This window comes from Ambystoma mexicanum, chromosome 6p, assembly GCF_040938575.1.
Source record: "Ambystoma mexicanum isolate Mex_15411 chromosome 6p, UKY_AmexF1_1, whole genome shotgun sequence".
Classification (NCBI taxonomy): domain Eukaryota; kingdom Metazoa; phylum Chordata; class Amphibia; order Caudata; family Ambystomatidae; genus Ambystoma; species Ambystoma mexicanum.
This window is the reverse complement of record NC_090935.1, coordinates 1,451,937,561-1,451,965,052: the sequence shown is the minus strand read 5'-3', so window position 1 is coordinate 1,451,965,052 and position 27,492 is coordinate 1,451,937,561. Positions and strand designations below refer to the sequence as shown.

At 45.1% G+C, this 27,492-nt stretch overlaps 1 protein-coding gene across 4 annotated transcripts in view; it reads right to left on the bottom strand.

Annotated features, from left to right (window-relative positions):
* The window catches only part of LOC138510511 (zinc finger protein 189-like), a 285,778-nt gene that overhangs the window by 117,562 nt on the left and 140,724 nt on the right, over positions 1–27,492 (bottom strand). For all 4 annotated transcript variants that reach the window (XM_069626213.1, XM_069626211.1, XM_069626212.1 and 1 more), the window contains one exon: positions 13,575–13,688. In XM_069626213.1, coding sequence (XP_069482314.1) covers positions 13,575–13,688 — 114 coding nt within the window. The remainder of the gene's footprint in view (positions 1–13,574; positions 13,689–27,492) is intronic.

Here is a 27,492-nt window from a genome sequence, read left to right as displayed (position 1 = left end):
GTTTGGGATTCAGCCCCTTCCATGTCTGTCTAGATGTGAAACTTCTGCAATCTCTGTAACCAAGATTATGTCACATAACAGTTGGGAGATTGGTTGGCCAGGCTTTCTAAATAGCCATAGTTCCCAAGATTGAAAAGCACTTCTTTGGCCTCCCCGCAGTAATCTCCATATGTGACTCATGTACCAACATCCCTCATAGGCAGTCAGGCCGTCTTGGTGATTCAAACGACTTGTATCTTTTCTGGGTGGTGGGTGACCTCTATACGAGGTCTGAAGAATCCCACTATGACACCATGTGTCGCAGATTGTATTACAAATTCCTAGACACCACAGTGTAGTTCCAGAGTTTTTTTATTGTTGTTTAGACATATACTTAATGGAGCTGCTGTTGGGAAAACACTGATGGTTGTGCCTCTATCATCTTCCCAGGGCTCCCACCTCCCTAGCCAGGTGTCGTTAAATCCCAGAATGGTAACTAGTGATAGGGAAACCCTACTATCTAAAATCCAGCTATTGTGAGGGCCTAAAGACCATATCCTTATCTGTCTGGCTCCCTCTGGAGCTTTTCTAAGAGCTTCCCTATCCTAACACTCCCCTATGCCAAATCGGGATGCAGGTTTTCAATATTGTACATTAACCCAGCTGATCTCTCTCATCACAAGTGCCCTGATATTCTCGTTCCTATTCTCCACTGTGCTCTACTCTCTTCTCTCTCCTCCCACTCTTCACCCCGCTCACTGTGCACCTAAGTCTCTCTCACACAACCCACAAAACGCTCACGCACTCACAGCCTCACTCTCACTATCTGGTACGACTCTCTCTCACTATAAATACAGCACCTGTAATAATCTTCACCACAACTTCCTCAATGCTCTGTTACACCGTCTTTCCTCCATCTAGTCTCTTGGTCCACCTCTCGTGAGAAAACAGAGGGTGTCTCACCCGCTAGTCCCTGTTGATCTGGCATCCAGGTGGCCAGGACACAGCCATCTCTTTTGGATCCAGTTCCAAGGGGTGCACCAGTGTGGGAGGATCACAAGGGTGAGCGGTCTTCGGGGAGTGGGAGTGGGACACCAGATGGCGAGTTGCGGTATCCCCTTCCTTTTAACACCTTTATCCCATCCTACCAAGTAGGATATTTAGGAATTCCAATCCCCCGCCGTAATACAACATGAACACTTTCTCACAGACAGCCCGCTATGACAGACAACGGACTAACACCTGAGCCGTATACCTAATGTGTCCCAATACAATGGTCAGGCAAGGTCATGCAATTACTGACATCACACACACCCGACTTCCATTAAACTTCCCCACATGGATAAAAGGCAGAGCACAAGAGCACGCTCTCAGCGAGGCAAAGCACACAAGGAGACCGCTGTTCCAAGATGGCAGTTTAACAAGAGGAGAAAGACAGTGAAACAGAACGGGATTGCAAGGAGGGAAGTTAGCATGACCTTTTCGATAACGCACCATTGCTTTCATGATCCCTTGAGATTGGAAAACGTAAGACCAGGAAAACAGGCTGAAGAATCCTGCATTGTTTGTCGGAGATACCTGGGGTACTCCCACGTCAAGAATCAAGGTGGGGAGAATGATCTGCCATTGTACTGTCCGTGGCTCCAAGAACAAAGTAGCGTCAGTGAAATCAACACAGACGGTGAGTTGGGGAGACCGATACAAGACCAGTCTGTGTTGAAGCCAAGGTTGCAAGCGGCAACATTGTATGGCGAGCGGTGGAATGAACATTGTTTGAAATACGTGTGATAAAATACGCAAGTAAAGTTGAACTGCTGAGTGATTGAACTTTGAAACAAACATACGATACCTTTGAAAGAGTGGTCCTGCACCACATGGATGCTCAATCAAAGGTCTCTGTAAGGTATCCAGCTGAAAAGTGAAAGTAGAGAATTGTGAATCAAAGTGGTCTTGCGACAGGTCAAGCAAAACCCTGCGCACAATCAATGTTGATAAAGTAAAGAACATTTGCAGTATCCTTGATAAAGTTGGTCTTGAGCCCAGCAGAGGGAGATCAATTGAAAGCTTTGTGTTAAAGCGGATCTGAGCCCGGCGAAAGGTTATCCGGGGTGAAGCGAAAATCACCTGAGAATTTTTAGGTGTGAATTTATAATGCCTGTTTTTAACTGAACCTTTGCACTAGGGCTCTAGGTGTAGAGGCAGCTTAACAGTCACTGAGGGTATATTTTCTCAGTATTCTTTTTTTCATAACAACATTTTATTTGATTTTACATATATGCAGTACATAGATCATAACAGCAATCGCAGAACAGCAATCATTAAGTATGACTTAGCAAAGCGACTCTCGAGAGGGTCAGGGTGCGAGGAGTAGAAATATTAGAATGGCCATTACTGATCATGGTCTGTCCTGTCCTTTTCCGCCGAGTGGACTGTGGGACGATGGGTAGCTATAGTGTGTGGCAGTGGTTCAGTAAAGCAGACTGCTTTGGACCCATCTCGTTAATGGAGGCCTCCTGGTGAGGGCTGGGAATTTGGCGGCGTAGTCCATAAATGGGTCCCATATATTTAGGGCTCTATTCATCGAGCCTGCGCGGATCACAGTGATTCTTTCGGCCACCACTATATCCCAGCATTTCGCCCACCAAAGTGCCACGGAGGAGCCCTCTTTATTTTTCCAAACCCAGGCCATTGCTATTTTTGCTGCTAGAAGTAGATGCGTACATAGCCTGGGGATTTGGTCTAATAATGGGAATGCTCCATCGCCTGTGCTGCCCAGCAAGATGATTCCGGGATCCCATGGGATGGTGAGGCCCGAGATCTCTGTGATGTGTTTAAGTACCTCTTTCCAATATAATTCCGCTTTCGGGCATGACCATACCATGTGCAGCAGTGAGCCTGTGGTCGGGCGCCCTCGCCAACATGTTCTGGGTATGGTTGGATTGGCCTTGTTGATTTGGGCTGGGGTTATATAGTACCTGTAGCAGAGTTTATAGCCCCCTTCTATGTTTGTAATGCATTGTGAGCTTTTGTGTAGCCTGGCCCAGATCTTCCCCCATTCCTCGATTTCAATTTCTTTTCCCAGGTCTTTTTCCCATTCGACCATGTATCTTTCCTTTTTCGAGGGGTTTGCCCTGTCTAGGAGTCGATAGAGGGTTGAGATACTGCCTTTGCTTGTAGGGGTTATTAATGATAGTTCCAAGGCTGTTAATTCTTTGGAGCATTTCTCCTTGGTTACTCTGTGGGACATCCAGTGTCGGATTTGGGCGTAGTGGAATCTCTCCCCTTCATTCACTCCGACTTTTGCTTTGCATCTTTCAAATGAGATAGGTGCTCCTGCTTCCAGGAAATCCCTGGTTTTCTGTAAGCCACCTGCCATCCAGGGTTGGAAGTCTTGCGCCGATAGACTTGGGGAGAAATCAGGGTTATTCCAGATGGGAGTTAGGGGGCCTAGCGAGCCGTGGATGTGCCATTTCCAGGCTGCTTCCTTCCAGCAGCGGACTGTCGATATTTTTGGTAGCAGCGGACCGCTGTTTGCTTGTGGTTTTATGGGGGGAAGTTGTGGGAGGGATGATGGTGCCACCGAACACCAGGATTCTTCGAGATGTGTGCACTTCGGTTTGTCTGTCTCTTGGGCCAATGTGAAGGCGTGAGAAAGTTGCGCTGCTAGGGTGTATCTAGCAAGATCAGGTACTCCCAGACCTCCCTGTGGAATTCCCTTTGTCATTATTTGTTTGGTTATACAAGGCCCCCCCCATATGAATGCTTGGATTTGCTTTTGCAAGGCTGCCCTGACCTGGGATGCTGATTAGGAGTGCTGTGCAATGGTATAGCCATCTGGGGAGTAGGTTCATTTTGATGGCTGTGATTCTGCCAAACCACGATATTTCTTGTGGCTTTCACCTTTTGAGATAATTTTGAAGATCTTTGATCAGCTGCAGGAAGTTGCTTGAATACAGGCGCAATGGGTCATTGGGGATGTGAACCCCGAGATAGTCGATTGGGCCTGTTGACCATCGGATTGGCATTAGGTGGCTGAGGGTGTCTTTTTCCTGTCTAGAGAGGTTCACCGGTAGTGCTACGGATTTGGAAAGGTTTACCCTGAACCCTGATAGAGCCCCGAATTCTGAGATCTCCTCCCATATCGCACCCAGGGACGATGTTAGGTTTGTTGCCGTTATTAGAACATCATCAGCGTATAGCGCAATTTTATATTCATGGCCTCCCATGGACAACCCATTTATGTTAGGATTTTGCCTGATTCTTGCTGCAAAGGGCTCCATAGAGAGAGCAAAGATTAGAGGAGAGAGTGGGCAACCCTGTCTAGTACCCCTGGATATATGGATTTTGCTGGACCTTGTGCCGTTGACCCGCAGCTGTGTGGTGGGGGAATGATAGTTGGCCATTACCCATGTGATAAAGTTAGGCTCAAAGCCCATGTGCGTCAGGACTGCCCTGATTTACCCCCAGTCGACCAGGTCAAAGGCCTTATGTGCGTCTAAGGATATGGCGGCCATTCCTACCTTTAATTTGTGGGCACTCTCGATAATGTCGATCGTCCTTCTAATATTGTCGTGGGTACTTCTCCCAGGGATGAATCCCGTTTGGTCTTGATCAATTAGGGTTGGTAGTGCTGGTGCCAGTCTATTGGCCAGTACTTTGGCAAAAATCTTCCCGTCGTTATTTAGGAGTGAGATAGGACAGTAAGAGGCCACCAGTTCGGGGTCTTTTCCAGGTTTGTGTAGCAGGAGATTGTGATGGATTCCGCCATTGAGTCGGTTGTTGACTTTGAGGTAAGGAAAGAGTTGAATAGGGCCGACATCTGAGGTGCTAGAATTCTGGCGATTTTTTGTAGAAGTTTGCGGATAAGCCGTCAGGGCCCAGGGCAGCTGATTTAAGAGATTTGATGGCATCTATGATTTCTTCAGAAGAGATGGGTGATTCTAGGGAGTCCAGCAGGGTTATGTCCCGGGAGGGTATAGGGCTTAGATATTCCGCTAGGTTGTCTAGTGCCGTGGGTTCTGTGGACATGATTGATTTGTGGTGCTTCAATAGTTCTTCGATTTTTTCTGTATCTGAGTAGAGCATTTGTCCATCTTCCCTTTTTAGTTTCAAGATGTTGTTTCGGTGCGGACTTTTTAAAGTTTTTGCGCTAGGATCTTGTTTGCTTTGTTCCCTTTGCTGTAATAGAATTGCTTTGTAAAAGCTAAGGCTTTCGCTGTGCGGTCGGCGCAAGCATCTCCAGTGCTGTTTTTGCTTTTCTGAGGGCTCTCTCCATTTTTCTGGAATTGTGTGATTTCAGTTCGTTCTCAAATTGCTTTACATTTTCCTCAGGCTTAGCAGCCATAATGTTCGAGACTCTTCTCTGTTCTGCCCCGGCAATAATCAGTGTGCCTCTGACAACCGTTTTGAAGGCTTCCCATATGATGTTGATGGGGGAATGCTCCGTTGTGTTTTCTTTAAAATAATTGGAGATAGTTTCTTCGGTTTCCGTTCGGATGCATTCATCTAATAGCAGCGAGTCGTTAAGTTTCCAATGCCTTTGGACTGGCTGTTTTTGGCCTGAGATAACTTGATTTGCGGATACTGGAGCGTGGTCCGACATCATACAGGTGTGGATTTCTGTGTTGTTAAGACATGGGAACAGGACTCCCGATAGCAGTATGAGGTCAATTCTTGAAAAGCCTTTATGCACACATGAGTAGTGAGTGTAGTCCCTTGCGGTGCCATTAAATAGCCTCCATGCATCGACGGATTCGGTTTCTCTTAACAATTTGGCTATTGATAGTGCTTGCGTGAAGTCTGTGTTCGTAGGGGGCAGAGTTTTATCTATTTGTGGGTTTGGCATGCAGTTGAAATCACCACTTATGATCAGATGTCCTTCGCGGAAGGCTAGAATGGTCGGAATTAGGTTTGTGATAAAGTTGGCCTGAGAAGTATTAGGGCCGTAGACTGACACGATGGTAGTAGGAAGTTCTTCAAACAGGCCCTTTAGAAGGAGGAAGCGGCCTTCCGGGTCTCTTTTTATGGAAATATTTGATAGTGGGACTTTGTCGCTTAATAGAATTGCAACTCCTCTCTTCTTCTGTCCGGAGGAGGCGAAGTAGGCTCTGTTTTTTATATCTATTGAATCTTACTCGTGATTCGTCTTCCTGCAATAGGTGGGTTTCTTGGAGCAGTACGATGTCTCCCGATAACTGACCCAGTCTGTGCTCTACTAATTTATGCTTTCTTGGCAAGTTCAGGTCTTGGACATTCCACGTGAGTATCACTATTTCACTTGTACCGGCCATTAGTCTGCATTTTAACGTCCGGTGTGTCGTTGGCCTTGCTCTCTCTCCTGTGCCAAGAGTTTGTTAGAGGCGTTCGTTTGCTGCGTTGGTCTGGTGGAACCTTAGTTGCTGGTGCGATGTGCTGTGAAGATGACTGTGAGGCCAGAACCTGTGGGGCACGGATTGCTCCTCTCCAGGTTGATTGCCATGATATTTTATCTCCCCCCTTATCCCCTCCCCCCAACTTGAACTGGTAGTAGAACCATTGTCCTGCTGCCACTGGGGAACTGGTGGCACCAAGGCGCCTAACGACAGCCAACTGGGCCGCTGATCCGAATTCTTTTGGAGCTCATCCTTGCTCCCGCACTGTTGGTGTAAATGAGAGTAGGTGTCCCTGGAGGCTTTCTCTCCACAAGGGTTTTGCGTAGTTATGAGCTGTGGGATGTGCCACTCTTTTGGAGCGGATACCTGAACAGGGTGTTAGCTTAAGATTGAGTTGCCAGGGTTCGGCTATGTTCTTGCTCGAATGGTCATCCGGCAAGGTATCTTTCTTAGGGGGACCCCGAAGTCTTCGTCTTCTGCCGGCTTTTGACCATCCTCCTGTGGGAGGCTTTTCCCGAGGAGGGCGGGATGGTTCTTCTGTTTCCGACTCGCCGTCAGACTTTGAGGCCCATGAATCTATCCGCCTCTTTAGGCATGTGAATTTGCCTCACGGCACCTTCCCATTTAAATTTCACTGAGGTCGGGAAACCCCATTGATACAGGATCTTCCTGTCTCCTAGCCATTCGCTAGAGGTTGCATGATTTTCACGCTTTTGGAGCGTGGAGGCAGCCAGGTCCTGATAGAGTGAGATTGTGGAGCCCTGGAATGTGACCTGGCGCATCTGCCTTGCCTCGTGCATGATTTCCTCCTTCAGTTGAAAGAAATGGATTCTGACTAGTACATCCGGTGGGAATGTACATTCTCTTCTTGGGGAGGTTCTGTGCACCCGGTCCAGCTCCAAGGGTGCGCTGTATGGAAGTGTAATTATAAATCTAAGTAGGTTTGTGACATAACTTTTTAGTTCTGCATCTGGGATGGAGGATGGTATCCCTCGTAGGCGGATGTTATTCCTCCGAGAGCGGTTTTCTGCGTCCTCCTGTTTTGCCTCTAGAAGGTTGCATCTTGTCTCTAAGGCCGCGATCCTGTCCCTGTCCTGTTTGAATTCAAATCCTTGGTCACAAACCTTGGTTTCCAGCTAGGCCGTTCGGTGCTCTACTTCTCCCACCCACCCGTTAAGAGAGTTAATCTTCTTAGTGACCTCTTCTGCGCTTTTTTGAATTTCTTTGGTCATAGCTGACAGTAGGTCTTGCAGGTAGGCTTTAGTAACCGACTGGGATGGGCATTGGGTTGATGCTGGAGCTGCGAACATGGGGGCGTTGGGGGGATCTTCTGGTAGGTCCCCCTTTCTGGATCTCTCTGTAGTCGCGTTTGCTAATAGGGAGACAATGTCCGCTTGCCTAGAGGCTTTGCCGCTTTTTGACATCTTGGTGCTGGTAGGTCTCTGTGGCAGATCTTTCTGCGTGGCATTATTGCTGGGATATCACAGGGGGGCGAAATGCGGCAGGCCTCGGTGTGCAGTATGAAGGATCCCAAAGGCCTGAGGTGGTGCGGTAGTCTTATAGGCAGAGGCGAATGGGAGGTGAGGCCGCGGCTAGGCGGGTAGGGCCCGTAGCATTCGGTGTTGTAGTATTTCGGGGGCCTGATATTGATAAGACCGCAGGAAGTGGCCGACTCAGGCGGGCAATCCCTGCTCCTCCCCCCTCCTCACCTTAAAGTTGTTGGTGCTGGTTTGGTGTGTTTTCCGACAGGTACAAGGGCTCTGTGTCGTCCCGCAAGGATGTGGCTTTTCAGGCCCAGTGGGATAGGTTCCTGGCGTTCTGTGCTGGTGTATTTTCACTGTGCGCCGAAGAATGTTGGGCTGAAGGACTGGGTGCGATCAGGCCGTGGCTTGCGGAGTGTGGTGGGGGATGCGTATCGGCTGATTCCTCTGGCCGAACTTGGCGAAATAGATGGCAGGGGCCAGTCACCGGCGTAGTGGTCACCAGGGGGTGAGTGGCCGAGCTCCCCAGGCAGGGGTGCGATGTTCTCCACTTGTTGCCTCCCCCTCCAGGAGGAGGAGCAGCTCCGTGCCGGTTATCCCCAGGAGGCGCGGCCAGTGCCCCCCGTGCAGGATGGAAGAAAGGCAGTGAGCCGGCAGTGGGGGAGAGAGCCGGGGCCGGGAGGCACCTCGAGGGCCTCACACTGGTTCCGAAGCAGCTTCTGATGGTTGGCGCAGTTCAATGTTGGCCTTCAGTCTTACTTGCGATGGTCTGCGGGGCTATGCGGGAGGATTGGGGTTGTTGGTGTTCGCGGTTTGCTTCGAGGCGAGAAACTGCTGAAGAGTCAGTGCGGGCTGGAGAGCTGTGCGCGCTAGGCGGCTTCGCTTGCTTTAGCGCACCAGTTCCATCCCCATACAGAGGAACTCCTCCGTTTGTGCTTCGCGGCTGCCATCTTGGAAACGAGCGGGGACCCGTGCGAAAGAACTTGCGGAAACTTCATAATCCGGCCACGGCACGGGGTCCCACTCAGTAGACAGCCGCTGGCAGTATTCATACGACTGTCGTTTAAGTTTCACTTCATAACGTGGACTGGCCGCGGTGATTTCAGCAACGGCGCGGTGGGCCGATCAAGAGCTCCTAAGAAGCCATTCCACTCGTGGTGGCTCCAAGCCACGCCCCCTCTTTTCTCAGTATTCTATAAAAGGCAACTATACATTCCTATATTTCTCATATTTACATCGCTGTAATTCTTTCTGCCACCAATATATCCCAAATTTTCGCCCACCATATCTGGATAAAAGGGCCTTCTGGATTTTTCCAATTAGGAGCAATTGTGAATCTTGAAAGTGGGTCAGCAAGTGGACCAATAAAGTAGACATGGGCAGAGACATAGGAAAAATGCCATGGGCCCATCGGCAGCTGGACTCCAGTAATTTCTTTAATTTGCACCAGTACCTTTTCCCAAACATTTTGCACCTTACCACATGCTCATAGAAGGCATATCAAAGATCCCCCTTCTAAACAGTCCCTGCAACATTTAGGGGGAAAGGCATTCATCTTATTCAACCCCTGTGGGGTCATGTACCACCTTTAACAGATCTTCACCACGCATTCTTTATCAGTCACACACATCAGGGATCCGCAAGTATGAGCCCAGATACGATTTCAGGCAACTTTGTCAATTTACATACCTAAATCTTGCTCCCACTTAAACATATACCACAAACATTCTAGATGATCATATCTATCCAATAGTTAGTCTAGTGTGGACACCTTAGCCTTTTTTAAACCAGAACGGATTGCAGGTTCTAATATAGTCAGTTTCTTCGTGCCCCTGGCTTTAGTAGTTGGGTGAGCGTCACAATTACACATACTGAAATCTGTCAACCTCCCCACATGGAACATATCTTTGCATTGCACAAAGGATGGTGGCCTGCCTTCCGTATACAATTGGTGTAGAAGTTCTAACCCTTCCTCCATCCATTCCCTACATCGTTCCTTGGTCTTGCCTGGATGAAAGTCCGGATTGCCCCAAATAGGAGTGAGCGGACCCATACATGTCACGACTTACCACCTACGGGCCCCTCAATTACAAATGTGTATACTATTTTTCATCGAGGTCAATATGGGAAACTCATCTTTATTGTTGGATATATTCAGAAAGGAGATCTGAGAGAGGAGTGTCGGGGACCACTCCTGTTCTATTGGTTTCCATTTTGGCACAATATCACATTTTCCACAGGTCAGGATATGTGACAACTATGGCGCCAAATGCTATAGGGGGACATCCGGGACGCCCAGGCCTCCACCTCTCATCCCCCTAAGAAAGACTTTCCTTGGTATATGTGCTTTCCTTTTCCCCAATATAAATTTGTGGATTCTTGCCTCAAGTGTCGGCAGAATGGGATCTGGGATCTTAACTGAAAGAGCCACGCATTAGTAACCAAACCTGGGGATGAGGTTTGTCTTCAGTGACACTATCCTACCAAAGCAAGACATTTCCTGTTTGTTCCATCTGTCCAGGTCCTCAGAAAACTCCTTAAATAGCTGTGGGAAGTAAGACGGAAAAATCTGCAGCATGGTATCAGGATCTGTACCCCAAGATAGCTTATGGTCGCCCGAACCCATTTAAATCAGGCTTATTTTAGAGAGACCCTGTTGCACTTGCAGAGGTATAGACACATTAAGGCCACTGGACGTGGAATAGTTAACCAAAAATCCCAAAGCCAGTTCAAAATCTTTCAGTGCTTCCAACAGCGCAGGCAGAGACGCGTTTACTTCACTTATAGTAACCATAACAACATCTGCATAAATGAATATGCAATATACTTCATCCCTGACCTCTATCCCCTTAATCTTCACATTATCCCTGACCCTTTTCGCAAATGGTTCTACAGACAAAGCAAAATCATGGGGGACAGAGGACAACCCTGTCTAGACCCCCTTGAAATAGCTATTTTAGGCATAAACTGTCTGTTAATTTTGATTGCGGTAGACGGCCCTTGGTAATTCGACAAAATCAATGTCCTAAAGTTCTGGCCGTACCCAGACGATACAAGCAGCAATTGTATGCAATGCCAATCCACCATATCAAAAGTCTTATGGGCATCCAGTGATAGGACTCCCATTTTGATCGTCTCCCTATTCCCGACGTCTATGATATTCAGAACCCTCTGTATGTTGCCCTGGGTATTCCTGTCTGTCTAGTCTTAGTTAATTAACTCCTGAAGCACCACAATTAGCCTTTGCACCAACATTTTGGAATAAATGTTTGCATCGTTATTCATTATGGTAATTGGCCAATATGATTACAGCACATATGGTCCTTACAAGGTTTTGGTATGAATACTATAACCGATTCCGCCATAGACAGACTTATTCTGCCTGTGACCAGGAATGAATTAAACAACTTCATCAAGTGGGCTACCAGTTGGACCTGGAACTTCTTATAAAATGCTGAGATGAAGCCATCCGGCCCTGGGGCTTTATCCTTAAGAGTTTTTATGGCCCATTCCCCCTCCGAAGGCTGAATCGGGACCCGAGAGCATGCTCTAGATCCAGAGATCTGCAGGGGATATCTGCTCTAGCTACATAATTCAATCATTCCTCCACTTGAAGTGGCTCCCCAGTCATCAAGGTTTTGAAATACTAAGGGATTGGTTAAACCTTTTCAACATCATCATGCTGCACCACTCCAGCCTCATCTCCTGTCCCCTGTATATCATTCCTGGCATCGATCTTCTTCAATTTATAAACTAATAGTCGATTTACGTGATTACTGTGTGCATAGTAATGCTGCTTGGTCTTCAGTAAGGCCTGTGCAGGCCTATCAGCCATGTGCGCTTCCAGCTTAGACCTTGCCAACTTTAGCTTCCGGTATGCCACCCGGGCCCTTGTACCTTTATATTCAGCCTGTACCTCATGCACCGCCTCTACTAACCATGTTCGAGTCAATCTGTTGGCTCTTGTATATGTCATGGTGCAACACATTCTATTCCCTATGACTATCACTTTCATGGACTCCCACACTGTTGCCATTGAATGGTCAGACGTACTGCCGTAGATCCCCTCAGAGATTTCCCGGCACATATCCACATCTTTCATTATAGGATCATACAACTTTCAGTAACCACGGTTGTGGGTGGGCCGACTAACTTCCCCAACCATTGTGACGAATGGGCGTGTGCCCAGAGACAATTCGGGGCGCGATACAAGTCTCCCGGAGACAAGGAAACAATGGGCCAGACATTGATATCAGGTCTATCCTGGACCATCCCCCCATGGAAAAGCGTGTAAAGTGTAAAGTCCTGCGTGTCATCATTAAACAATCTCCACACATCCACCACTTCCCATAATAAGATAGCCGATGCAACTGCGTGCCTATAAACTAGCCTAGAGGGCTGTGTCGTCTTATTAACGTCTGGGTTAGGGACCATATTAAAGTCACCCCCTATTATCATTTGCCATTCAGCAAAAGCCACCAATTGGGGGACAATTGCAATCACATGTTGATCCTGCCCACTGCTGGGCGCATATAAAGACATCAATGTAAACATATGTCCGAACAGTAAGCACTTCACAAAAATGAATTTATCCAGGAGGGTCCTTCAAGATCTTGATTTAAAGAAATGGCACATCTCTTGCAACAAGTATCGCAACCCCCCTTTTTTTATCCCCAGTACATACAAAATACTGGTGTGTGTATATTCAATGAATTAGTCTGCGCTTATCCGGCCTTCAAAAGGTACGTCTCTTGCAAATAAACAATTGCAGAACTGATCTCCTATTCATAGGAGAATTCATTTAAGGAGTCTTGTCCCAATTCAGCCAATACAGTTCCCGTTGCATTGCAGTAACTTTGAAAAAATAAACAAAAACTTGAACACAAAATCCTCATGTTCCACTCCCTCCACATTTCCCCAAACCCATATCTATAAAAAAAACAAACGAGTACACAAACATATGCAGGACATACAACTTCTGTGGACTTCCAAACTCGGAAGGCGAAAAGGTTTAGCAGCCACTGCTACACCCCTCCCTTAATCACGCAAAACATAAACTAGCAACTATGTAGATATATGATATTGGAAAAACATGGTTTCGAATAAGTCAACAAGCTTGATCAATTAGGGTGGTCTAAGCCATCATTTCAATGGCTCGTTCCCTTTCATGTCTTTCAAAGTAATGCCTCTGGGCCGCCTGCATCTTCTGATCTGGGTCCACAGAGCAGAGGGTACATAAGAACCAGAAGAAGGGTCTCGGCACTCCTCGCCCACCGATTCACCCTCTTACTGAGGGTGCAGCAGCCATTCTCCCTCTTTCCTCAATCTTATAGACCCCGTCCCACCATTAGCAATGAAAAGTAGCCCAGTAGGAAATTCACATCTATATGAAATCTTCATAGAATATTGCATTTGTAACAAAGCTGGCTTGGCCTCATTCTCAAAATCTGGTTGTCTTTGTTGAATGCATAGGCTGTATACTTTTATTAGTTTCATCATTGTATTTGCTCTCTTGTATTGGTTGTCAACATTTTACTTTTTCATTCTTCTTGTGGATAGATTGTCTGTAGTTATTTGCAAGAGTACAGGTTTATGTGAATATATTTCAAAGGCTTTTGTTTAAATGAATACAATATATAAAATTGCTATCTTTCTGAAGCTGAAGCCTAATTTTAAGAATATGGTTTAAACTGCGCGGTTCCAAATAAAAATAAAAAATCAAATGCAATACTTCGTACGTCACCTGAACTGGGACTGTGGATACTTTCTCCTACATCTGCATTGTGATGCTCTTTCAAGTTGGATACAAGTTCTTGTTCGATCCGCAAAACATTGTCATAATCGAGAATCGGATCTCCTGTTTCATAAAAAAACAAAGATTACTTTTTCAGTGATCAAATTTTCTTTAAAAATGTTCTACTACACATACAGCGGTCAAATCTAAAAGAAAACCATAGCTCAATAGCATAAAATACAAACAATACCATAAAGTTCATTGGTGGTGCATACATACTTCCAAGTATAAAAGGAAGGGAGCACTAACCTGTGTCACAGATATTTGAATACTCAATAATATAATTGTATTTCCACATATGTATTATGATTGGAACCATGTGTATCAGTGTACAAAATTAAATAAAAAAGTATCCAATTATGCCCTAAGAATGCTGTTCTATTTGCAAAATTACACATTTCCACATTGCATCTAGAAAATGAAACCCAGGATTCACAAATTAAATTATATGGAGTACATCAAGGTGTGCAAATTATAAAGGAAAAAAATAAGAAAACATCAATTTTAATTATTCTGTTTATGACCTGGTGTGCTATTAAACAAGTTACACATTTCCACAGTGCATTCGCGTCTATTAATGGACAAGTATACATAGTTATTTATGTATTTATTTATTACGCACATAGCAGAAAGCTTTGCATACACAACATTTAACATACAATCATACAATACATTTATAAGATACAGTCATCAATACAATGTTAAAATGCCATGTTATAATTTTAAAACAAAGCTAATAAAAGATTTACACCTATAAAATAATGTTAATACTCGAAGAAAAGAGTTCACTTTATAATAATGAATTCATGTCACATTGCCCAATATCTTCATAATTTCGTCACACTTCCACTAAAATATAACGAGGTCAAATATCAGATTAATAGCACAACCTTTTAAAAACGCAGTCCATATCACAGAGAGGTCTTCCATATGATAGTGTTATTATACTCTTTCAGATGTTTCCATTGTAGTCCGGTTAAACTTTCACATTCAAGTAAGACATGTTCCAAGTTTTCGATGCAGTCAACACCACACAGCCTGCAATAGCGCATGCTACGCTGAATACCCAACCGGGCACCCTACATACTTAATCAGCATGCAAACATCCAGCTGAATATCAAGAAAAGACATTGGGCCTCATTACGACCCAGGCGGAATGCGTTTAACGGCACCGGTTATGGTGCCGCTGCCGTTAAACCCATTCCGCCCTACTACGAGGTTCCCTTGCGGGACCCGCTCTGGACGTCTGGTCAGACCAGACGCCCTTTGCGGGTCCCACGAGGGGACCAGGGCGCTAACAACGGGCCTGTTATTAACGGGCCCGTTGTTAGCTCCCTCCCCATTCCCATTGAGCCCTATGGGGGCTCGAAAGGGAATGAGGATGGGTATTTTGAATGAGGAATTACCGAGTCCTCCAAGGTTGGAATGGCCCGGTAATTCCTCATTCAAGGAACCCAGACCCGGACCCGAGTTTGGAGGCAGCCATGCCCTTATTAAAGGCATGGCTGCCTCCAAACTCGTAATGAGGCCCATTGCGTCGGCAAATAGGTGTCTGTTGCATTCAATTCACAAAAGACTACTATCCGGCACCTCACAAGTTGTAGTTCTGCCTGCCTCCACAGTTCCACCTGACCACACAACCAGTAATATTTAGGTTTGCAATCTGCTATCAACCTTTCACTATCGGTATCGTCCTGTGTATGGCAACGGGCACATTTTTTGTAGCATGTGTTGTGAGAAACCTGAGGGTATCTCCCAGTAAGAACACAGGAATCCCTTATTCAGGTGGTCAGGAAACGGCCATCGCTGTTGGATCCAGTTCCTGGGGGTGGACTTGTGGGGGAGGATCACCTGGGTAGGGGAACCCAGGGTTATGCTAGGAGGAATACCCAAGGTGAGACGCAGTATGTTACAAGAGAAGAAGACGAGGAGGGGGGATCCCTGAGACCTTTGTTGGCTGTGCCACATCAAGCTCCCCTTTCTCCCATAAAGTCTCCTGCATCAAAATCTATCAACCCCCCCCCGCCTCCAATCTGGTAACTCACCTAGGAGTACGAACCCTATTAAGTTGCAAAACCACATCTCAGTTTCTATCCAACAACTCTCAACCATTCTTCTCCACATCCTTCTGATTATTCTTTTCCGAACACTCAATTTACCCTGACAAAACACTACTGGTCCCCGAATCCCCTGTGTTCATTTCACAATCACAGTTATTCCTGTGTGCCTTAGAAATCACAACTATCACATTCCTCCGATTATCATTTTCAACATTCCCATTCAAATGTAACCTACTCTTCCGAGAACCCCACTAACCCTAATACGAGGGTTTTATTCCATGAAACACCTCTTTCCGTTCCGACCCTGTAGGATACCTGGAAACTCTCCCACCTTCTTTTTCTGGCACAAACATTTTTTCCCCGACATAACACTACAACTGTTTACCTGACGTGTCCCGACACAAGGGTCAGGCAGAGACAGGCAATTGATCATAATCACTCACACCTGACGGCCTCTCCTTTTCCCCACAGGGATAAAAGGTGGAGCGAGAGAGCACAGGACGAGCAAGGCGAGCACGTCAGACAGCACGATGAGACGGCTAATCCAGCATCAGTTCAAGAGAAGGAAAAAGGCAGGAGGAAGCGAGAGGGTGGCGAGGAGAGAAGTGACCTTGCCCTTTTCATCCCAGACCCGCAAAACCTTTTTGGAGAGAGCCATAGACCACGGACAATACCACAAGTGTCTTGCAGCAGATGTCAATAGTACACAGGGCAAGCCTATGCCGATAAGCAGGAGCGAGGGAAGCTGCTGCGCCCGTGGTACCGGCTTTTACGCCAGAGAAGCCAAAAAGCCAAGCGGTTCATCACAGTCGGTGAGTTGAGGGGAAAGCCGATAAGAACCGGGCGGTGTTGAATGATAATCGCAGAAGTGGCAAGTTTGAACCATGTGCAAAGAACTTTAAAAGAACTGTAAAAAGTGCTAAGGGGAGACCAGCTAAAGAGGGAGATGGGCACCAGGTGGGTGCTAAACTCAAGAGACTCTGGTCGATATCCCCATATGAAGAAAACTACAGATACCAGAAGGCCGTAAGAAGGCCGCCAAGATAGGTCAAAGTGGTCATACGTGAGGTCAAGCAAAATCCCTGTACCATCGAAAGACTTTGATATACAATCTGTTAAGTGAAAGAAAGGGAAGTGAATCCCGCAGTGAATGTGAAAGTAAGGGAGACGAATCCCGCCATATGAGAAAGCAAGGGAAGCGAATCCTGCAAATACAAGCGAATGTGAAGTTGGCAGAGGTGAACACGAACGAGGGATGCCAGAGATGAAGCTATCAGCCAAGTGCAAGCAGTCAAGAGGGTGACGAGCCCGGTGCAGGGAGATCCAGAGGTGAAGCTATCATCCAAACTTCAAGAAAAGAACTAACATATAAAATTAAGGAATACGATACATGAAGGCTCAACGCCCAGAAGAGGGGGAGCCAGGGGTGAAAGTCGTCACCCAAAGCCCATGGAAAAGAGACGGTGTATTTGTTTTTGTTAGTTGAATACATCAGGTCCTCGAAGGCAAGAGATTTTTCAAGGAAACTAGACTTGGCCATTGATGGTCCTGAGAACTACCATTGGAACTATCATCTTGTGCTGGACAAGCACAAGACTGTGCTGTGCTCCAAGCAACCATCTTTCCCCCTTGTCCAAAACGTAGGGAAGGGAGACCCAGTTTTAGGCAAGATTTGAAGCAGTACGCTTTGGGTGCACTACAACATTGTCCTCCTGGCAATAGGAACCCAACCTTTGGTATAAGTATGTACTACACAGGTTGGTAGTGTGGCTGAGCAGCCAGGCTTATCTCAAGAGGGGTCAATGTGAGCAGCAGGGTAATTACACAGAGATTCTCAGTAACAAGTATCCAACTAAACACTTACACTCAAGTTTTCTTGATTAAACAATTATTAATTTATTTAACAGTCAGTTTGAATAAGCCTTCTTCAGAAGGGGCAATATATCAGTAGCACACAAATATACTACAAAAATACACACTCTTAGTTTCTCTAGGTCAGAGCAATACTGAAAAGGGTGTCAAAGAAAAGGGGTTATAGAATAACACAAGAGATCACAAAATTATTCTGAAGCAGGTATGTTCTTTTGAACCCCCAATGCAAAGCGGATTAACCCCTTCCTGGAAGAAAAGGTAAATCACAATGCCAGAGGAAAGAAGAGTTATTCAGGGAGCAAGGCCAGCCAATGTCAATTGAGCAAAATTCTAGGCGAACTGAAGTATTTCTTGTAGGTGAATAAAAGGCTTACACAATGTTTTAGATGTCTTTGTAGAAAAAGTAGAATCAATGTAGGGCCACAAGCTGGGAGGCTTGTGAGAGGTAGAAGTTGCAAGCAACTCTACAGAAGCAACCAAGATAAGTCTCAACTGAGATCAAGTAAGGCTACAACAAGAGGTAAGTCCTCTCAAACTTTACAGTACCTTTGGTTAGAAGAAATGGTTCCAGCTGGCTTCTGTTCCTCTGCAGCTCTGCAGATCCTTTTGCTCCTGGGCCTCAGTTGTGGGAACAAGAGGGAGGACGTCTGGGTTCTCCTGCACTGCAATGGCATGATCGGCGACAGATAAGGACAAACTTGTATTCAGCGGCACTTGGTGGTTTCAGCTCCTCGTGTCTCAACAAATAGCATCACTGCAGCCTCACAGATACCACTCTGGACTTTCCTCGCATCTGGAGTCCAGCACTGTGTCCCGGGGATCTTCCTTCAGCATGGGTCCGTCTTAAAAGTGATGCACCCCGTTTGGTGTTCCACTCCCTGGCACTTCGGTTCCAGCAGCAGCAGCAGAAGTACAGCCAGCTCCGAGAGGATGTCCAAACGAGTTCACTTTGGAGTTGATTGTAGAAGTCGTCCTTGCAGGGCATCTCAAGTCGAAACGAATTCAGAGCTTCAGCACACCGGGCAAACCAGCGGTCCAGGAGTTGCAGCAGGCGTCTCTTCCAAGTTCTTCTTCAGATTCCATCATCCAGTGGTCGACTCTGCCTTCCAAGCCAAAAAGCCTCGCCTTTTATGCAGATTTCTGCCATTCATTGAAGCCTAGCTGTCAATCGCACAGCAGGGTGACTGTCTGTCAGGCATGGGAATTTGCGTACAGGCTTTCGTGCATCTTCAGCATCTGGACAAAGTAAACAAAAGAAAGCGCTGGGACAGCGGCATTGGGTTGCCAGAAACGCAATCCGCGGCAGAGCCTGGAGGTTGCCATGGAAGCTTAGTGACACGTTGCTAAGGAGGGGTAACGTTCGTGCACGATCACGACGTTGATCAGGTGATCTTGGGTTTTTAGACCCTCCTCCTTAGTTGCTCAGCGCTTCTGATTGAGCATTTTTGGCGTTCTGTTGCTGGTCTCTTAGTTCTACCATCATTTCTCGTGTTTTGACCCGGATTGTACTTGTTTTTGGCTTTGGATTATCCTACTGTTTTGGCGAATTTTCCTCATAGTTTTTCATGGTTCTTGGATCTCTGGGTTCTATGACCTGATTTCGTTTTTGCCTTCTCCTTGACTGTTGTTCGGCGACCGCTAGGTATATTTGGACTCGGACCGGTTTAAGGATTTCTCTTTTGGATTGTGAATTCACGTCTAGTGTGCTCTGGTATTTGGGACAGCCTCCGCTGCATTGTGGGACAGCCTCCGCTGCTCCGTGGGACAGCCTCTGCTGCACCGCGGGACAGCTTCTGCTGCTCCAGGGGACAGCCTCCGCTGCTTCGAGGGACAGCCACTGCTGCTCCGTGGGACAACCTCCGCTGCACCGCGGGACAGCCACTACTGCAACGTGGGTATTCGAACCCTTGGTAGAACTGTCCCCCACACCGTGGGAGTACTGTTTGTTATCGCGGATTGCTGAAGGTGGCTCCTTCCCCTCCAAACACCTGGATTCACAGTACTCCGATAGGAATTCAATACTGCCAGTGTGCCAGTCAATCGAAGGATTGTGCAGCTTGAGCCATGGAATACCTAATATAAGTTTGAACTGGGGCGCAGAGATCAAATCGAAATAAATGCGCTCTGAATGACCCTGAAGTGTCTCCATTACCAAATCCTCTGTCTGTTGTACCACCAGACCAGATATCAAAGTGGAACCATCAACAGCATTAACTACAACCGGGTTTGTCTTTTCAATAGTTGATACACCTAATGTCTTAGCATATTGAGTATCGATGTAATTTCCGGTAGCACCGGAATCCAGAATAGCACTGGCCTGGATGACCTGGTCTTGAGACATCCTAAATCTCACTTGTAAGGAAATAGGTCGGTTGAGATCGGAGTCCATAGAAACATTGGTACTCGACAATCGGACTCCTCTTATTGTCGAGCTTTCAAGTTTCCCAGTCTCCTATTGGGTTTCTTGGTACATTCTTTTAACAGATGTTCAGAAGAACCACAATAGAAACACAAATTGTTCTTCTTACGATGATCTCTCTCCTCTTAAGAAGGAGGACCCCGTGTCGCTGCTCCGATTTGCATGGGTTCAGGGGTACCTGCAACGGGTGTGGGATTTACCTGGATTACAGGTGGAGCACCACGTTTTTCCCCTTTCCTGGCAGCCTTACGGGCATCGATCTGAAGAACTAATTCCAATAACTCTGGAAAAGTAACCGGAACTACCGGTACTAAAGCAAGAGTATCCTTCAACGAGTCTGATAATCCTTTATAGAATAATGACACCTTCTTATCATCCGGCCATCCAGTTTCTGCAGCCAATTGATTAAATTTGGCTAGATAAGCCAGAAGAGTCAAATCCCCTTGTTGTAGATTTAACAATTCCAGTTCCATAACTTGAGACTTGTATCGGGTATCAAACACTTTACCCATTGCTTCAATTAACGCATCACAATCAAACAATAATGGACTACCCTCTTCCAAAAGAGGGTTAGCCCAAGCTGCGGCCGTACCTCCAAGATGCGACAGTAAAAAAGCCGCTTTGGTAGCGGAATCAGGAAAAGAACCTGGTCGACATAGAAAATGTAAACGACATTGATTCAAAAATGTCCTGTACTGCTTGGGATCCCCATGGAACCTTTCTGGGGGAGCCAACGGGAACTGTGAGGTAATGTATACCGGGCCAGCTTCTGCCTGTGCTGGTTCAACAACAGGCACATTGGGCATCGCCGGAGCCACTGGTGGTGATGGCTGAATGGCGGTTTGTAATTCGAGGATTTGTTGTTGTGTAGTAGCGTGAGCATGGGCCATATCAGATCTTAAATCAGCCACTAATTGTAGCAAAGTAGCCAGGGTCTCGTTGGGGTCCATGTTAAGAAGGCTTCTGATTATGTCAGAATTCCTCTTCACAAGTTTGACCCGTAGTGTAGAAGAAGAATTCTTCCCACCAATGTACCCCTTTGTATGTAAGAAATACACAGTGCAAAGGCATCAATTAGTTGAAAGAATGGATATCCCACCGAGACCACGTGGCTGTAGGAGGAAATAACACAATTAGTACCAAAAAACCGATGATTGAAAATCACGATTCTAATCTAAAACTCAATACACTAACCTGAGAGAACTGAACAGTAGGTAAGTACTACCATGGTCAGGTTAAGAAAAAAAAAACAGAAAAGTTCTGCAAACAAACAATATTCACTATATGTAATGCTATGTGCCTGACAGAATAAGGATACTGAACTAGGTGAACTTTAACACAAGAATTTCCTTACCAGGGAATATCCATGAGGGAGTCCGTAGAATGAATGGATGACAGGAGCCACCTTCAGCAATCCGCGATAACAAACAGTACTCTCACGGTGTGGGGAACAGTTCTACCAAGGTTTCGAATACCCACGTTGAAGTAGCGGCTGTCCCGCGGTGCAGCAGAGGTTATCCCACGGAGCAGCAGTGGCTGTCCCTCGAAACACCGGAGCAGAGGCTGTCCTGCGGTGCAGCAGAGGCTGTCCCACGGAGCAGCGGAGGCTGTCCCAAATACCAGAGCACACTAGACGTGAATTCACAATCCAAAAGAGAAATCCTTAAACCGGTCCGAGTCCAAATATACCTAGCGGTCGCCGAACAACAGTCAAGGAGAAGGCAAAAACGAAATCAGGTCACAGAAGCCAGGGATCCAAGAACCATGAAAAACTATGAGGAAAATTCGCCAAAACAGTAGGGTAATCCAAAGCCAAAAACAAGTACAATCCGGGTCAAAACACGAGAAATGATCGTAGAATTAAGAGACAAGGAACAGAACGCCAAAAATGCTCAATCAGAAGCGCTGAGCAACTAAGGAGGAGGGGCTAAATACCCAAGATCACCATATCAACGTCGTGCTCGTGCACGAACGTTAACCCTCCTTAGCAACGTGTCACTAAGCTTCCATGGCAACCTCCAGGCTCTGCCGCGGATTGCGTTTCTGGCAACCCAATGCCGCTGTCCCAGCGCTTTCTTTTGTTTACTTTGTCCAGCTGCTGAAGATGCACGAAAGCCCGTACGCAAATTCCCATGCCTGACACTGTCCTTGCCGGACAGTCAGCAGGCCAATCACCTTTGGGTGCATTCCTGTAACCAAGGGGATTAAGCACAGCGAGTTTCGGGCACCTCCCTCACTTCCTGCCCCTGACGGACATACTGGAGCCAAAGGTGGGCTTCACCAAAGACAAAATGAACAAAGGGACCAAACCTGGTTTGGCGCGCAGAGTAAATCTGAAGAAGTGCAGCCCTGAGCAAATGGTAAATGTCCTATTCAAATTGAGTGTGTAACTGGACAACAGATACGGTGAAACAAAGAGTCCAAAGCAAGTAGATTCTTCAGTCAAAATACGCTGTCGAAACAGATTTTATGAAATGATGCAAAAACAAGACTGCCGACACGTGTTTCGACCCAGAACAACGGGTCCTTTTCAAGGCAAGACTGTGGTGTTAGTATGATTCATATGCATTCAAATACAGCAATATATTATGTAATCATGCCATAAAGATAAGAACATTTGAAATTTAAACGGTCTCATCTGAGATAGAATCCGAGGAAGATCAACCCAGTGCTACCGATAAAGGGGAGGAAAGTTTTACTCCTGCTCTTACGCACCAACGCAGAGGCTTTCTAGCTGAAATTAAACGATACAAAAAAGGCAACATCCCTAGCCAAACTGCTCTATCAAATAAAACAGTTCGCTTCACTGTCCCTTTAGGGCGACCTACTATAACTCCCGCCACATCTTCCGAGGAGGAAGAGGAAGAGGAGCAAGGGCCAGACAAAGGGAGAAACGCAAACAAGAGGCACACTCGTTCCAGCTCCAAAAACTTGCCAACCAAATCGATACTCCGCACTTAGTTTGTAACTTATCAAGTAAGGTCTTGTCCTCCGCTGAACTGTCCCTTCTGAATAAAGGTCTTTCTTTTGTACCGAGTTGTCATTCTGATCTTATTGATTTCCAAATTGATTTATTCAAATTTATTCGCAAGCTTAGACTTAAAAAGTATTTCCATCAACAAGTTGCAATCTACAGGCCACATATTGCCTCTCCATCACTGAGTAGCTTAACCATTTCCGATATAGAAGACACACGACTTCTTATGTCACTTAACGTTGATACTGCTAGCACCTCCAATGGCTTACAACAGGAATTAGGCATTCACCAACATAATTTTGAAATGATGGAGCACAAACCCAGATCCAAATTTGTACCAGCTATTACTGATGCTACTGTTATAGACACCTTTTATCAGGCAGTCATTCAAGATATACACAAACAAATAGATCGTTCCCAGTTTCAGTCAACCAAGAGCAATCTCACTCTTTCCGAAAAAACTGCTCTCAAAAATCTTGCTGAGGATACGAGCATTGTCATTAAAGAAGCTGATAAAGGTGGTAATATTGTCATTTTAAATACTGCAGATTATATCACTATGGCCAATGAACATCTGAGTACTCCTGGATGTTATCAATTGTTACCTGGCAACCCTACCAAAGAGACGGTATCTGAATTGAAAGTTTTGTTATATGACTGGCACTCACGTGGGACATTGACAGATGAGGAAAAGGCTTTCCTTTACAGACCTAATCCGGTCATTCCTACAATGTATTTTCTGACCAAAATTCATAAGGCATACACAACATTACCCCAGGTACGACCTATTATGAGTGGCTTAGGATGGGCCACTAAGGGACTTTCCCAGTACATTGATTCTGCAATCAAGGATATGGTACCAGCATTACCAGCCTACCTACGAGATTCCACTCAAACACTGGAGATTTTACATCAGTTAAAATGGTGCCCCAATTATCTTCTAGCCACGTTTGATGTTAAAGCATTGTACACATCGATACAGCATCGATTAGCTCTTCAAACCATTGATTACACTTTTCGCAACCACTCAGCATCACACAGTCAACATGTTTACATGATCAAAGATTTCTTGCATTTCACGTTAGCACATAACCAGTTTTTGTTTAACAATCAATATTATTTACAGACGAAAGGAGTAGCCATGGGTGCGAAATATGCCCCTTCTTTGGCTAACTTATTCATGGGTTTTTTTGAGGACAAACACATATACACAGACCACCCATATAAACAGAATCTCATAGTATGGAGACGCTACATAGATGACGTCCTGGTCATTTGGAATGGGACGTCTTCGTCCTTTGTTGGTTTTTCTGAATATCTTAATCGTAATAATTTTGGCATAGAATTTTCTGGACATGTGAGCTCTCAGTCTATGGAATTCCTTGATCTTCAGATAAACATTGTGAATGGTGAACTACAAACTCAAACCTTTCGGAAACCCACCGCAGTTAATGCTATGTTGCATGTCTCCAGCTGCCATAAAAAATCTGTCATTTCTAACATCCCATTTGGAGAATTTTATCGTGCGAGACGTAATTGCAGTACTGACATGGCTTTCCAACATGAGTGTCGCATGATTAGGCGGAGGTTCTATGAACGTGGATATAGTAGTCAATGCATTAAGCAAGGGTTTAATCGTATCAACACATTCACTCAGGATCAGACGTTGGTTACGAATACAGAATCTACCAGACCAAGTCTGGAGTATGTACAGTTCATAACCAAATATTCAGAAGACCATTGTATGCTTTATCGCCTGTTAAGCAAACATTGGCATTTGTTGAGACTTGACCCAGAGCTTCTGCCTTATGTCTCGGCTACACCCCAACTCATCTTTACTCGTAATAAAACATTGCGCAACAAACTCTGCCCTTCGTTTTTACAACCAAAGCCTACTCATGCACAGCCTCTGACTTGGCTTCCACCCAAACCTGTTGGTTTTTTCAAATGTGGTCTATGCAATTTTTGCCAATATGCTCTTATTCAAAATACATTTAGTTGCCACCATGGTTTGTCAATTCACATCTCTGATTTTATTAATTGTAAATCGAAATTTGTGGTGTATGCTATTTTATGCGTATGCCGCAAAGTATATGTTGGTTCTACTATTAGAGAACTGCGAGTTCGCATTCGAGAACATTTTGCACACCTGAAGAGTCAAGATCCGAAGCTGCCTCTTGCACTTCATTGGCAACAGAATCATCAAATGGATTCAGTAAAAGATCTTAAGTTCATTGGGCTCATTCAAGCACATTCCCACCCAAGAGGCGGGGACCGTCAATTACTTTTACGCCAGCTTGAGGCACGCACCATCGCCAAACTTCGTTGTACCAGTCTTGGTCTCAACACGGACACGGAACTAAATGTATTTTTGTAATGCTTTACATAAATGCTGGTGCACATTTCCTATACTTGCAGTAACTGCATTTTCATTATTCCCTGTTTGTTTTTATGTATTTACTTTTAGTCAAATTTAAACAACCAAGATCGTCAGGAATCGCTGCCAGTTTCTAATTGCTCATCCGTCCACTGCTGTCATTGAATATTCCAGAGATTTTTGATTTTTTCAAATTTTCTTTTTTTTTTTTTTTAATTTTCAATTAAAATATTTTTATTATTTCTATTTGCATGCACACTGCCATTACAGCTTATTATGCATTAGACTTTTATTTAATATTTATTAGTTGTGCTAACGGATGTAGACATTCTCTAGGGCACATATAAAATGCAAGCGCTTGCCTTATTTAATACAAGGACTACCATTACCACAATTCCATGCACTAAATTTAACCACATGACTGAGTCATGTGACACATTTTTAGGTTCTTTTCTCTAAACACATGGAAGGAATGAACTGCACAACACTGATTTCGTGAAGCGTTTGGACTTTGGCCACAGTGGGGAACCAGCCCCTGAACTCACAGGTATGGGCTTGACAGTACCTTCAGAGTATCTCACTGTTAGAACGATTTTCACAAATATTCATGTTATTTGACCCATCTGCGGAATTGGGTTTTGATGCATTGTCTTTCCTTGGCAGTTGCAACGTTCGAACAAACTCCCATGTTCTGGGAATGTACCACACTGTATCAGTAACAGAGACTGCTTCAGGTATTGCTGTCCATTATTTTTACGCATTTGAATTTTTTTTTTTTTTTTTGACAACCCATTCAAGTCATAAGTCGATCTCTTGTCAAGGCAACTCATGCCTTGGGCTTCTTTGTTTATGTATTTTTCAGTTATTTGCCGCTTATTTTCTTGAGGAGAATCAACTACTTTAGAATTGGCCCATATATCTGCCCCCCCAGGAGGGCTTTGGGTTTTCCAACGCAGTTTGAATAACATACGGTAAAACATTTATTCATTCTAACATTTATATCACACACGGGTGACAATGTAACAATACATTTTACCACCATGAGGCGCATGAGGGATGAGCATTTTGATCCTTGGCACAATAGTTTGTTACCTTTGCACTATGCGTGTACATGGGATTAACTAATTGTAAAAATGTACCAGTTGTTTATTCATTTTGGATTCAGGCTTATGGTGGTTTTTTTTTTTTTGTTTTTTTTTTTTTTTCTCTCTCTTTTTTACATATTATTTTGTTCTCATCATATGGACATTCACATATTGGCACTTCGACCGCGATTTTTGGTTCGACAATATATGGTAATAAATCAAATGTTTTTTATTTACTCCTTATTTACTTGGAATATGTTTCACATTGAAATGGTTGCTTTGCTCTTTGACATGATGTAATGTACATATGGGCTTTTTTCTTTCTTGTTTGCATTTCTCTTCTTTAACCCTGGCCTCCTCTTCTTCCTCTGCTGGTTAATTTTGTTTAAATTTCAAATGTTCTTATCTTTATGGCATGATTACATAATATATTGCTGTATTTGAATGCATATGAATCATAATAACACCACAGTCTTGCCTTGAAAAGGACCCGTTGTTCTGGGTCGAAACACGTGTCGGCAGTCTTGTTTTTGCATCATTTCATAAAATCTGTTTCGACAGCGTATTTTGACTGAAGAATCTACTCGCTTTGGACTCTTTGTTTCACCGTATCTGTTGTCCAGTTACACACTCAATTTGAATAGGACATTTACCATTTGCTCAGGGCTGCGCAATCATTTAGAGGTGACAATTTCAAGTGTTTGTATCTATTAGCAGTTTATGAGGTGACTGCTGGTCCCTCTTTCGTGCAACAACCCAATCTTATTTGGTTTGTAAGGGTCTCATTGACTTTAGTTTGTCTTCTCAAATTTAGTTCTAACCCAGCGCCTCATCACACCGGCACACCTCAATTTTGTTTTTAAATCTCAAGAAGGACCTTTCCAACAAGAAATGGCAAAAAAAGAAGACCGGGCCATTTTGACAAAATGGGCACCCATGGGTGCCTTACTGTAGCTGCGAACGACGCCCGCGGTAAAGAAAACACAATGGTAGTAAAAAGTAAACCATTGCTACCAGCCATTAATTGTAGAAAGGGTTACATAAAAATGTTACATGAGTAACTAGACAAAGGGGATA